This window comes from Hemicordylus capensis, chromosome 6 (genome assembly GCF_027244095.1).
Source record: "Hemicordylus capensis ecotype Gifberg chromosome 6, rHemCap1.1.pri, whole genome shotgun sequence".
Taxonomy (NCBI): Eukaryota; Metazoa; Chordata; class Lepidosauria; order Squamata; family Cordylidae; genus Hemicordylus; species Hemicordylus capensis.
The window spans coordinates 117277618-117289926 of NC_069662.1; the positions used below are offsets into that span (position 1 = coordinate 117277618).

The following is a 12309-nucleotide window of genomic DNA, read 5'->3' on the forward strand; positions in this document are numbered from 1 at the left end:
CCCGTGTGCCCAGGAGAAAATGTCCCTCCAAAGTATGAAAAGCCGCGGCAAAAGTGTTTTTTAAAAAAGAAATGAGTCACAAAATGGCTCCTGCAGACAAAATAGCAGGCAGAAGTGACCTCCGGGGTCACTTCCGGCCCTCTAGGAACTGCAGATACATGGGTTTTAACCATTTCTAATCAGCAGATACTGAAAACGGGTGTCTCTTAGACACCCTGCAGATACATGGAACAGCAAATAGCAGTTCAGTTCTCCTAAGCTAGACAGACCAATGGTCTAACTCGGTATAAGGCAGCTTCATGTAACTCTGAGCATGACCATTTGAGCGATTACTTGCTAAGAAAATAACAGATTTCTGAAAGCCTTCTGATCTTCTGGTCATAAGCCAAATGAATGACTAACCTCAACTGAGAACTTTCACTATTTGCAGTTTCCACATTAGGTTTGGTGCTAAGACAGAATTCTTAGGGATTCCATTCCCACTAGCTGCCAGGTCCCATGCAAGTGTGCAAGGCTCCTACTGAACTTGCAGCCTGGGGAAAATCATGTGACAGTGCAGTTCATATGAACCTGTCCACTAGGGAGCTGTAAATGATTGGCTTGAATCATGGCAACTACATGCATCACCCCATGTGGAGGCACCTGTTCATATCACGGCGTTCATAATCACAGCAATTAGCTTTCAGTCATGACCATACATGTTCCCGAGCTGCTCGTCAAAATTTAAAGGTATACACATTATGTGGAAAAATAAATCTGTACACTTGTTTCATACACATACACGCTCTTCATTGACAAGTTCTAACTTTCCGCTATTCATTTTCATCTACAGCTTTTTAACTTATTGCTGCCAATAGCTGATTATTGTGTTTTTACTTTTATTGTTAAATTTATTTTATTGAGAGTTTAAGCCATCATGAACGCTTTTGGAATTTGAAAATGTGGGATATGAATTTTCTAACTAAATACATCAATAAATGCACACACTGGTGTTATTTCTACCTTTACTCGAGCTGTCATTCCACAAGTTTTTCCACCTAACCGTTCTCCTTTTATTCCACAAATAAAAGGATTGACGGGGGAGTGGGGGAAGACTTTTTAGTTTAGAGAAAATGTGACTCAGGGATGATAAAAGGTTTATAAACTTATACATGATGTAGAGGAGGTGAATAAAGAAAAGGGTTTCTCCCTCTCTCACAACACCAGAACCAGGGGTCATCCCATGAAACTGACTGCCAGGAAATTTAGAACTGACAGAAGGAAGTACTTTTTCTGTCACAGGATGTGACGATGGCTACCAGTTTGGATGACTTTAGAATTAGACATATTCATGGAGGACAGATCTAGTAGTCAAGACTAGGCTACTAGTCTTCATGGCTACAGGCTACCTACAGGTTCAGAGGTAGATGCCTCTGAATACCAGCTGTAGGAAAGCAGCAGCAGGAGTGGGGCCTTCCCTCCATCTTGTGTTTGTGGGCTTCCCAGAGACATCTGATGGGACACTGTAAGAAACAGGATTCTGGCAAGGCTCTCCTTGTGTTCTAATGGAAATGCACTCCTTTTCCCAATCAGTTCCCCATCACTAGAATGCCCTAAATCTGTGAGCTAAGTTCAATAGCTACATGGAGCATTTCTTTCCTTTCTGAGTTGCACCTTGACAAGCACAGGGAATCCTTGATTCTGTTTCATTCAGTAAAGACATGCACCTTCCTCTCACATTGTATTGTCCACCCTATCAGCAAAGGAACACAAATATACGACTCTCAGACCTATGAATAGAGTGCACAGTCAGGGATTTCCTTCCCTTTCTAGTTCATTCCAAAGCAATGGGGAATCCCCATCTCCATACCAGCATCTGCATGGTAATGTTTATGTGGCCATGGGATGGATACACATGGCTGTTATAAACACAGTAACAGGAACTATAATCCTAGTGGTTTCTCCCAGATGTTATAAATCCTGCTCATGAATACAAGTCTTCTGTGCCAGTAAAAATTGGCAACTACAAGTAATGTAAGTACATCAGTGTTCCGCTCATCGGTTCTTTCAGGTAATCAGGCTACAATGACCATAATTACAGGAACTTGTAAAGGATGGGCTAGAAGTTAAACATTTTAAAGATATGAAATGTGATTTATTATACTGTAGATATCCCAGCATGAATTTTTAAAATGTTGAAGTTGTAAATGAAGGCGTTTAAATTCCCTCCTAGTGAAAACCCTAATATAACTCAAACCAAGGGTTTTAAAGAGCAAAAATGGGTGCAATCAGCACTAGTCCCAAGGCCATACTAACAGCAGTCTAAAACAAAACAGTATTCCTCCAGAACTAATTTCCCAATGAGAAGGTGTTAGACCAGAGACCTGAGCACTCGTTTGAAAGGCTGAATTGCTCTCAAGGACAGACGGGATTCTGCTGGCCTTGTTAACAAGGGTAGGTGAAAAGATCTACAAATGGGGTAATAAATTATGTTCTCCTGGGAGATCATCAGTTCAAAAGCGAGTTATGTTTGTAGTAGTAGCATGCCTGACAGACACAGATCCACCAAGCACAGTGTTTACCAGTGACATAATGAAATCTGATAGATATGCTTCTAATTTGCAGGTGGATTAAACATGAAAATAGTTCTGGAAATCCTGTTTCTGTGAGGCTCAAATGAGCCAACCCTAACACAGTACACTGCTTTGGACTAAATCTCCTACATTTAAGGAATACTTAGTGAAGACATTCCTCATACTGCCAAAGGTGGGGATGGTAATTTACAGCCTTTTAAAAAGTTTGTTTAGCTTATATAAATATAACATTTATATTTATTGTTAGCTTAACAATATAACATTTCAGAAAAAATGAGCAAACTATTTAGCACAGAGTGGTGTTTCAAAAAGAAACAAAAATTATAAATCCCAGAGCAAAGGAAACAGAGACAACTGAAAGAGTTTGTGAAGAATTTGGGCGCAGCTATGAACTTATGAAGCCATTCCTTGAGAGCAAGAGGGTGTGAAAACACATAATTATGGCCACAAGGTGGCTGTCGTGTACAAGAGATGAGGCATGCTAGAGGGATGGGAAATTAATGGCCTCATTAGAAAAACAAAATTTTTTTAGACATGTACTCACTTTTGGAGAAATTCCTGCAAACCTTGCCGACGATGGTCCACATGGTGGGGATTATTTATGCTAAAAAATGGAGTTTTGGATGGAAGTTCTGGCAATTGTCTTTGAAAGAAACAGAATAAATAATGATCCAAGCTGAATTATTTACACACACACACACACACACACACACACACACACATATATATATATATATATATATAACACACACACACAGAGACAACTCATACAGTGGGTATTGGAAAGAATCACCCCCTTTGATAGACCTTAAATTCTGGTTCCCTTACATCTTGAAATGAAAACACAAAGAAAATTCCCTTCACCAGCTGTACTTATCCAATGCAACCTATAACATCCAACTGAAAAACATCACAATTACAGTCCAGAAAAAGTGTCAGAAACAAAAAACAAGAATTACTGAGATTGAAAAAGGATCACCCCCCCAATGTCAATATTCTGCTGAACCACCTTTTGCTTTAATAACAGCCTTGAGTCTGTTGGGATACTTCTCTATCAACCCTGCACATCTAGACGGAGCAATATTTGCCCACTCCTCCATACAGAACTGTTCAAGTTCAGTCACATTGGATGGTAGGTGTTGGTGGACTGCTATCTTCAAATCTCTCCACAGATTTTCTATGGGATTTAGGTCTGGGCTCTGACTGGGCCACATGAGGACATTCACTTTTTTCTCCTTCAGCCACTGTGTGGTCAATTTGCTGTGTGCTTCGGATCGTTGTCATGTTGAAAGGTGAATCTTCTGCCCATTCTCAACTGTCTGGCAGAGGGTAGCAGGTTTTCTTCCAGAATCTGACGGTATTTTGCCCCATCCATTTTTCCTTCTACCCTAACGAGAGCCCCAGTCCCTGAGGCAGAGAAACACCCCCACAACAGGATGCTGCCACCTCCATGCTTCACTGTAGGTATGGTGTGTTGTGGATGGTGAGTTGCGTTGGATTTACGCCAGGTGTACTGTTTGGTGTTGAGGCCAAATAGTTCAATCTTGGTCTCATCTGACCATAAGACCTTTTTCCATTTGGCAGCAGAATCTTCAAGGTGCCTTCTGGCAAAGCTCAAACGAGCTTTAATGTGGACTTTCTTGAGAAGTGGTTTTCTCCTTGCGACCCTCCCGAACAAGCCACATCTGTGGAGCGCTCGTGAAATTGTTGTGACATGCACAGAACAACCACTCTTTGCCATGAAGTCCTTTAACTCCTTCAGAGTGGCCATTGGCCTCTTGGTAACCTCTCTTACCAGTTTCCGCCTTGCTCTTCCATCTAGTTTGGAGGGCCGACCGGATCCAGGGAGGATAGCAGTCCACCAACACCTACCATCCAATGTGACCGAACTTGAACAGTTCTGTATGGAGGAGTGGGCAAATATTGTTCCGTCTAGATGTGCAAGGTTGATAGAGAAGTATCCCAACAGACTCAAGGCTGTTATTAAAGCAAAAGGTGGTTCAACAAAATATTGACATTGGGGGGGTGATCCTTTTTCAATCTCAGTAATTCTTGTTTTTTGTTTCTGACTCTTTTTCTGGACTGTAATTGTGATGTTTTTCAGTTGGATGTTATAGGTTGCATTGGATAAGTACAGCTGGTGAAGGGAATTTTCTTTGTGTTTTCATTTCAAGATGTAAGGGAACCAGAATTTAAGGTCTATCAAAGGGGGTGATTCTTTCCAATACCCACTGTACATCATAGATGGCAACTGCCAGAGAGGAGCGTTTGCTTGTTACAGCAAACACAATAAAGAGTTTGGGGCTACTTTAAAGATTAATAAATATATCCTCTATTAAGAAGGAGTGGAAGCAGAAGCAGGAATAATAATCATCATTTCTATAGTGCTTCACATATATTATCTTGAGATAATCCTGACAATAACTTGTTCAAAATAGGGAAGCCCTGATGCATAGCACAATGAGGCCCAGCCAGGTTTTGCACACACGCGTGTACTGCCGGGATCGGGCCCGATCCCAGGGTCACCATGGCGACAAACCCACCTATGGAGCCTCCCTAATGAGGTTAAGGAAGCAAGCGCTCCCTTAAGCTAATTTTTTGGATCATCTGTCAGCTGCAGCTAGGAGTCTCAGGGAGGGAGAATCCCCATAATGCACTGTGCATGGTGCATTACAGGAGCTCCGGGGTGTATGTGTGTGGAGGGATGCATCCCAGCACCCCAACCCTCAGAGCTACTGGCAGCAGCACCGCCAACCCTTGGAGATACCGATCAGCCCGCGGAGAGAGAACTTATCATGTGCGGGGAAGTAAGCTGTTCAGGGCTTCCTCCCTGCTAACCCTATTGCCCATAATGAGAGCTCAGCCTCTTACTCATTATGCTACCATAGCTCTACCCTATCTATCCCTTCTGCTAGCAAGATGAGCTGAATCTAAAACATCTCAGAGAAACATGTGATAAAGCTGAGGCAGGTGTTAAGATAGCACTTACAAGATCAAAGCAGATATCTGACATTTACATAGCCATTCAAGTCAGATACCACATCAACTCATGGTTAAGGAAGGTTAAGCATGAGGGATGTGCCTGAACCAGTTTGGCGGTCATTTTCCGGACTGCTGAACCAGTTCGGCGGCGGGGGGGGGTTACCCTTAAGGGACCAAGAGGGTGCTCTTACCCCCCACCCACCGTGTTCTCCCCACCAGTGCTATGCCCCAAATCGCTGTGTACCTTCTTGCTGCCCTGGTAAGCATCAGGCCGGGCGGCAAGAAGGTACACTGCCGCCCACACAGCAATTTGAGGCACAGCACCGGCAGGGGAAATGCAGCAGGGGTGGAGAGGTAAGAGCACCCTCCCTGGTCCCTTAAAGGTAACCCCAATGCCGCCGAACCATTGGTCGGGCAGTTCACGCACATCCCTATTTAGCATGAGATCTGAACTGACACTGGCAAACCAGAATCAGAAACAATGGACTTGACGTGATATGCAAAGCATGATTGGTGTTAATTATGGTTTGGCATGAAGTCTAAATTCCTGCTGTGCCTCCAGAGACCACTGCATCATAGGAACAGAAGTTGTGAGCAGGTGGAAAACAAAGAGCCCTTTCTCACAATCAGTAAGAAAGGGCTCCGATATGCAGGGGAGGAAGCCTTAAAAATGCTTACCTCCCTGGAAGGCGATCGAGGGATCCTTCCTGGGCAGGCAATCCAGATGATTGCCGGCTACTGCCGGCAGCGTGGAGGGTCGGGGGTTGGGATGCATCTTCCCAGCTCCCAGATCTCCTGTAATGCAACACCGCGAGAGTGCCATGCGGCTCCTGGCGGTTGACACACGCAGCAGATCGGGCTTAGGCAGCCAAGCCTGGTCTTTGCTGTGCATGTGAACAGCCTCACAATACGCAAAGCAGCAATGCTTCTAGACATAAAGAAAATTGCCTGGCTCCAGAGAGGAGAATGCATGGCAGAAGCAGACCTACAGATGGCAGGCCATCATCCCTTTATGATTGGGAAATATATACATATACACACACATTACACACAGACACTCTCTCACACACACATATATTGCTATGCACAATTCCAGGAGCTTGGTTTCTGCAACAGACATTCATCTCCACGTGCATGATTACTATCACTGGGTTGGAATTTATTTATCACTCTAATTCATTTCCTGTCTTTCTATGATGAAATTACAGCAGATATAAAAGGAAATTCTCTATGCACGTCTGGAAACTTCATCACCAGTCACCTGTTTGACAGGAGTAAACCTAGTGCTGGTCTTGTGCTGCTGAACAGATGATCAGCACTGGGTATACATTCCCTCAAACACATGACTGGTGGAGAAGTTTCCTTTCCCCACCAATGTCCTTTCCTCCTTGTGTATCAGGTATGAGCCTGCAAGCCATTCTGGCAGAGACCTGAACACGTTACTTAGCACAGCACTTACCAGAATGTTAAGCTCTTAATAAATAATAGATACTATTTATATATTATTTATAGCACAAGAGGCTTAGGAGAAGCAGAATGATGGTTGGGATCAGTCTCTGCTTCCCTCCTCGTGTCCCACTCCCCACATGCTGCAAGTCTCCTCTGTTGGCTGCTATCTTGGGGAGACAAGGATTATCCCGTGTTCCTGTGAGGCTAGATCCAAGGTAAATGACCTCTTCTCACCAGTTACTGCTATTGTAAGTTGTCACTGTGTTTCTCTTATATATTTTTCACCCTTATATAGAATGGCTGAAAAGTATATAGACTTTATCTCTTCCATTTCTTAGTCATTTGGCACCACTGCTAATATTTATCTCTCTCTCTAGGGGTGTGTCTGTGTGTGCGCGTACAGTATTTGCATACATACGGAAGCTAAGACTTCATGCATCCAATGGAGTGGACTGCAGTCCATGAATGCTCATGCTACAATTTATTTACAGGTGAAACTCGGAAAATTAGAATATCGTGCAAAAGTCCATTAATTTCAGTAATGCAAATTAAAAGGTGAAACTGATATATGAGACAGACGCATTACATGCAAAGCGAGATAAGTCAAGCCTTAATTTGTTTTAATTGTGATGATCATGGCGTACAGCTCATGAAAACCCCAAATCCACAATCTCAGAAAATTAGAATATTACATGGAACCAAGAAGACAAGGATTGAAGAATAGAACAATATCGGACCTCTGAAAAGTATACAGTGTACTGTGCTTGATTGGCCAGCAAACTCGCCTGACCTGACCCCACAGAAAATCTGTGGGGCATTGCAAAGAGAAGGATGAGAGACATGAGACCAAACAATGCAGAATTGCTGAAGGCCGCTAATGAAGCATCCTGGTCTTCCATAATACCTCATCAGTGCCACAGGCTGATAGCATCCATGCCACGCCGCATTGAGGCAGTAATTGCTGCAAAAGGGGCCCAAACCAAGTACTGAATACATATGCATGCTTATACTTTTCAGATGTCCGATATTGTTCTATTCTTCAATTCTTGTCTTCTTGGTTCCATGTAATATTCTAATTTTCTGAGATTGTGGATTTGGGGTTTTCATGAGCTGTACGCCATGATCATCACAATTATAACAAATTAAGGCTTGACTTATCTCACTTTGCATGTAATGCATCTGTCTCATATATCAGTTTCACCTTTTAATTTGCATTACTGAAATTAATGGACTTTTGCACGATATTCTAATTTTCCAAGTTTCACCTGTATTGGTCTATGGTGACACAAGTCACATTGTTGTACCAACCCAACAGGCTCACCCCTCTGGAAGCGAACTATTCCTATCCATTAAAAGAGGGGGGAAATTACCTACCCTGAGCTTTTCTGATAGACCAGGGCTGCACAACCTAAGGCCTGGGGGCCAGATCCAATCCACAGAGACTTTTCTGTTGGCAGTAAAATAGGAATATCCTGCAGCAAGAGCAGGCGCCAAGAAGAGCTCTTGGCCTGCCCCACTGACCAGCAGCAGCTCAATGAAGTTGGCTGCTTGAGACCAGCACTGACACCATCCCTCTTTCCCCTGACTTCAGCCTTGTTGAGTTGTGCACCCCTGTGATACAGCAAGGGAGAAAGCATGGTCTAAACATAAATAACCTCCCCAAAAAGTTTAAATTGAACATGTTCAGAAGTTACTCACATTAGCACAGCATTACTCTGCAGTTTCTGACGAAGCCACACAAATTCTCGAAAACGTCGTCGGACGCAAGACGTTTTCCTCGTAAAACACATGCTATTTGTCTGCAAAGAAACACGACTGGCTTTATCTGCAAGTTGCAGAGATAGTTTAGGATCTAAAAGACTGCATGGTGAGCTAATTAAGACTCAGCAGGACTTGGGAGGTCCTTTTTCTGCTCGCAGGTCTCTGTGCCACCTAACAAGGTGTCTTGAAAGTCAGGGTCCCTAGGGAGGAGCTACAGTCAGAACAGAAATTTGGATAGATGCACAGATATATGTGCCTATAATACCCCTCACTGCATTCCCAACCCTTCGCATTCCTCCTTAAAGCCTATTTGCATAAAGTCTTTAGTACAACGCCCAAGGCCCCTTTTCCTATTGTATACTTGCGCCCTTACTTAAGCCCAGATTAAAGCCTGCGGTAAATTCCCAGGCTTGGGGCTGGGTCAGTGCCAGAATTGGGTTCAATCCCAGCACTTCACATGGGCACCCAAGCCCAGCCTGGGCTGCTTGTGTGAATAGCCTCATTGTGTGATGAAGAGTGCTTTGGATGTTCCACTCTTTCCACTTGGTTATATGGCAGCAGGACACTCTGCTGGAGGGATGGGACATGTGTGTACACAGGCCCTATCGCATAACTGGACCAGCACTCAAGCAGTAGTTTCCAAAGTAACTTGAAAACAACAGAGGCAGGGGTAAGCACCTTTGCAATAAAATTATTTATTGTGATCTGGATTTATTTTTATTATTTATTTATTTATTTGATTCTTTATACCGCCCTTCCAAAAATGGCTCAGGGTGGTTTACATAAAAAATGCAATGGATGGAATTTATCTACAGATTATTATCAGTTAGAATAATTAGCATCCAAAGTAAGACACACAGGGCTTTCTTCCAAGTTCTTTAGATGCAATTTCAAATGTTAAGGTCAAGATAATGCCAATATCCTTATCCACTTCAGTTAAATACAGTGCAATTAGTACCAATATCAATGAGAGGTACATAAGGAATAAAGTCTTGTAAAGCTGGATTTATCCATCAACCGTCATCTGACTGTTCCCTTTAAGAGATAACGGCTCAGCTCCACAGGAAACAGCTTTTGAGAGAACAATGCCCTGTATTTCCACTGGCAGGACTACTTCTCTCAGAGTCTCACTAGCATATGTGATTAAGCCACTGCAATATTTCTCTTTCACAAATAAAAAACTTCCAGACTTCAGAGAGAGTGGGAATGGATTCAGGTCAGGGGATCTTCCAAACTGCAGCTTGAAGAACCAGAAGTCAGCCTTTGGCCTGTGTACTCCTCTCTCCCTTCACATTCACCAATTCCCTTCTCCCTTTCTGATTTGGGCCAATAATAGTTTGCTATTTCCAAACTGAGCACATTATCATTTGCAGAAGTCACAAAGGACAGGGGGAATCAGAGCTAAGGGAGTGGTTATGTGCAACCCCAATGACCAAACTATGGTTTTCTGTTGTGTCTGAACTAGGCCAAAGTTTGGCTACAAATTCAATACAGCTACTGAACTACATAGGTAGAAACCTAGGTACTGTACTGGGTACAAGAAGAAGCTGGTTCAAAGGATACTGCTTTCAGCACACATAAGCAGAAGGCAGTGGCAGGGGCACCAAGACCCCTGACATATCCATTGATCACACATGTGGGGGCTGCCCATCCAGAAGCCCCCAAATACACACTCCAAAAAATTGTCCAATCAAATATTTGGAGTGCATGCTTGGGAACCATTTGAATGAACATCCCCCATATGCGATCAAGCAACATGCCAGGGCACTTTCCAGACTAGACTCTACAACAGGGTCAGGACGCACCTCGGAAGTGTCCCTACGTGGACAGCAGGGTACTGTTCATATTTCCAATGCCATGTTTAGAATTTAATCGCTGCAATATAGAGCTAGGATGTTGTATATTCGGTGTGGGAAAGTTGCTGTTTTTTCGGGTTGTTAGTTGCTGCGGGACTGCTCCCCCTGCTGTTTATGTTCCGAATGCGACCTGCCCGAATGGAGGTATTTTGCTACTGATGAGCAGCTAGTCTGGAAAGCACCCAGGAGGGTGTTGGGATGTTTGTGGATGCCAGTCCCCTCTTGTCATGCCCCCTTTCTGTTCACATGTGCTGCTAGCTTTTCAAGTGCACTAATTGTATTTCTAAGGTAGGTTGAAAAGCATCATCTAGCCAAGAAATGAGCTGAAAAGAGATAAGAAAGAATCCCTGGGAAAGCACAGGCATGTATTGGGAGGGCAAGGATGAAGTCTTACCTAATCTCTCCCTAATATATCAAATTGAGAAGTTAACATAAGATTAATGCCCTAGTAGAGGGTTGGGCAAACCTGGCCCTCCACAATAAATTGTGGCTGGGGCTGTTGGGAGTTGTAGTCCAAAAGCACCTGGAAGGCCGTTTGCCCACCCCTGTCCTAGAATTTTAAGATCTTCTAGAGACAGATAGTCACCTACTCATTATTTATTTATTTATTCATTCATTCATTCCATTTCTATAAACTGCCCAGGGCGGTTTACATAGAGAAATAATAAATAAATAAGATGGAACCCTGTCCCCAAAGGGCTCAAAAACTAAAAAGAAACATAAGATAGACACCAGCAACAGTCACTGGAGATAATGTGCTGGGGGTGGATAGGGCCAGTTACTCTCCCCCTGCTAAATAAAAGAGAATCACCATGTTGAAAGGTGCCTCTTCGCCGAGTTAGTAGGGGTTCAGTGCAATCCAATCAATCAATAATCCAATCAGTGCAAAGCAGGGGGCGCTTTCTGTGTTAAGGCCAATTCACACATGCACGTATATTAATCTATGGACCGGTTCAGACACTGTTCATGTGACAGACTTCAGGAGCACACAGGGCCATTGGTAGGTGGGAGCACATGAAGGCACAGATGTATGAACTAGTACGTCCCCATAGGGCAGGTCTGCACAACTTTGACCCTCCTGCATATGTCAAGACTACAACTCCCTTCATCTCCGACTACTGGCCACTATGGCTGGGATGATGCTAGTTCTGTTCCAAAAACAGCTGGAGGACCAAAGTTCTGCAGCCCTAGGGGAAGCCACATGTTTGAAGAGGCGCAAGAGGTGAGAGTGGATAAAGCAGGCTGCTCCTCTCTGCTTCTTTAAGTCTCTCCGCACACCAGCTGAGAAGCAGGGAGAGCTGCTGTTTAAACTATATACCAATTTGTTGGGGTGGGTGGGGGGAAGGGTAGAAAACCTCAAATTACCGACTCCCGTGATAACTGAATACAGGAAGGAAGCTCATGAATGGGCAAAATTGCGACTTGTGAGCCACCAATATCTGTCATATAATTCTTTTATTAATATGCTTGCAAATAAAGTAAAGTAAAAGAACTGTTTGAAATTTGTAGAGTTTTAATTTCAAACATTATTCATCTTATTGACTAATTACTATATATGGTGACTTTGAATAACAGTAAATGTGAAACTGAGAAAAAAAAATTCTGGGGTATTATCTCATTTTGGAGTTATTGATAGGATTATTGAGTGTTAAAAATCTGTTGAGAACCATAACTGTTAAAATACAATG

General features: G+C 43.2%; 1 protein-coding gene across 4 annotated transcripts in view; it reads right to left on the reverse strand.

Moving 5' to 3' along the window:
- Positions 1-12309, reverse strand: part of SNX10 (sorting nexin 10) — a 61283-nt gene that overhangs the window by 12664 nt on the left and 36310 nt on the right. For all 4 annotated transcript variants that reach the window (XM_053260247.1, XM_053260244.1, XM_053260243.1 and 1 more), the window contains 2 exons: positions 8703-8803; positions 3118-3216 (listed from right to left, as the gene is read on the reverse strand). In XM_053260247.1, coding sequence (XP_053116222.1) covers positions 3118-3216; positions 8703-8803 — 200 coding nt within the window. The remainder of the gene's footprint in view (positions 1-3117; positions 3217-8702; positions 8804-12309) is intronic.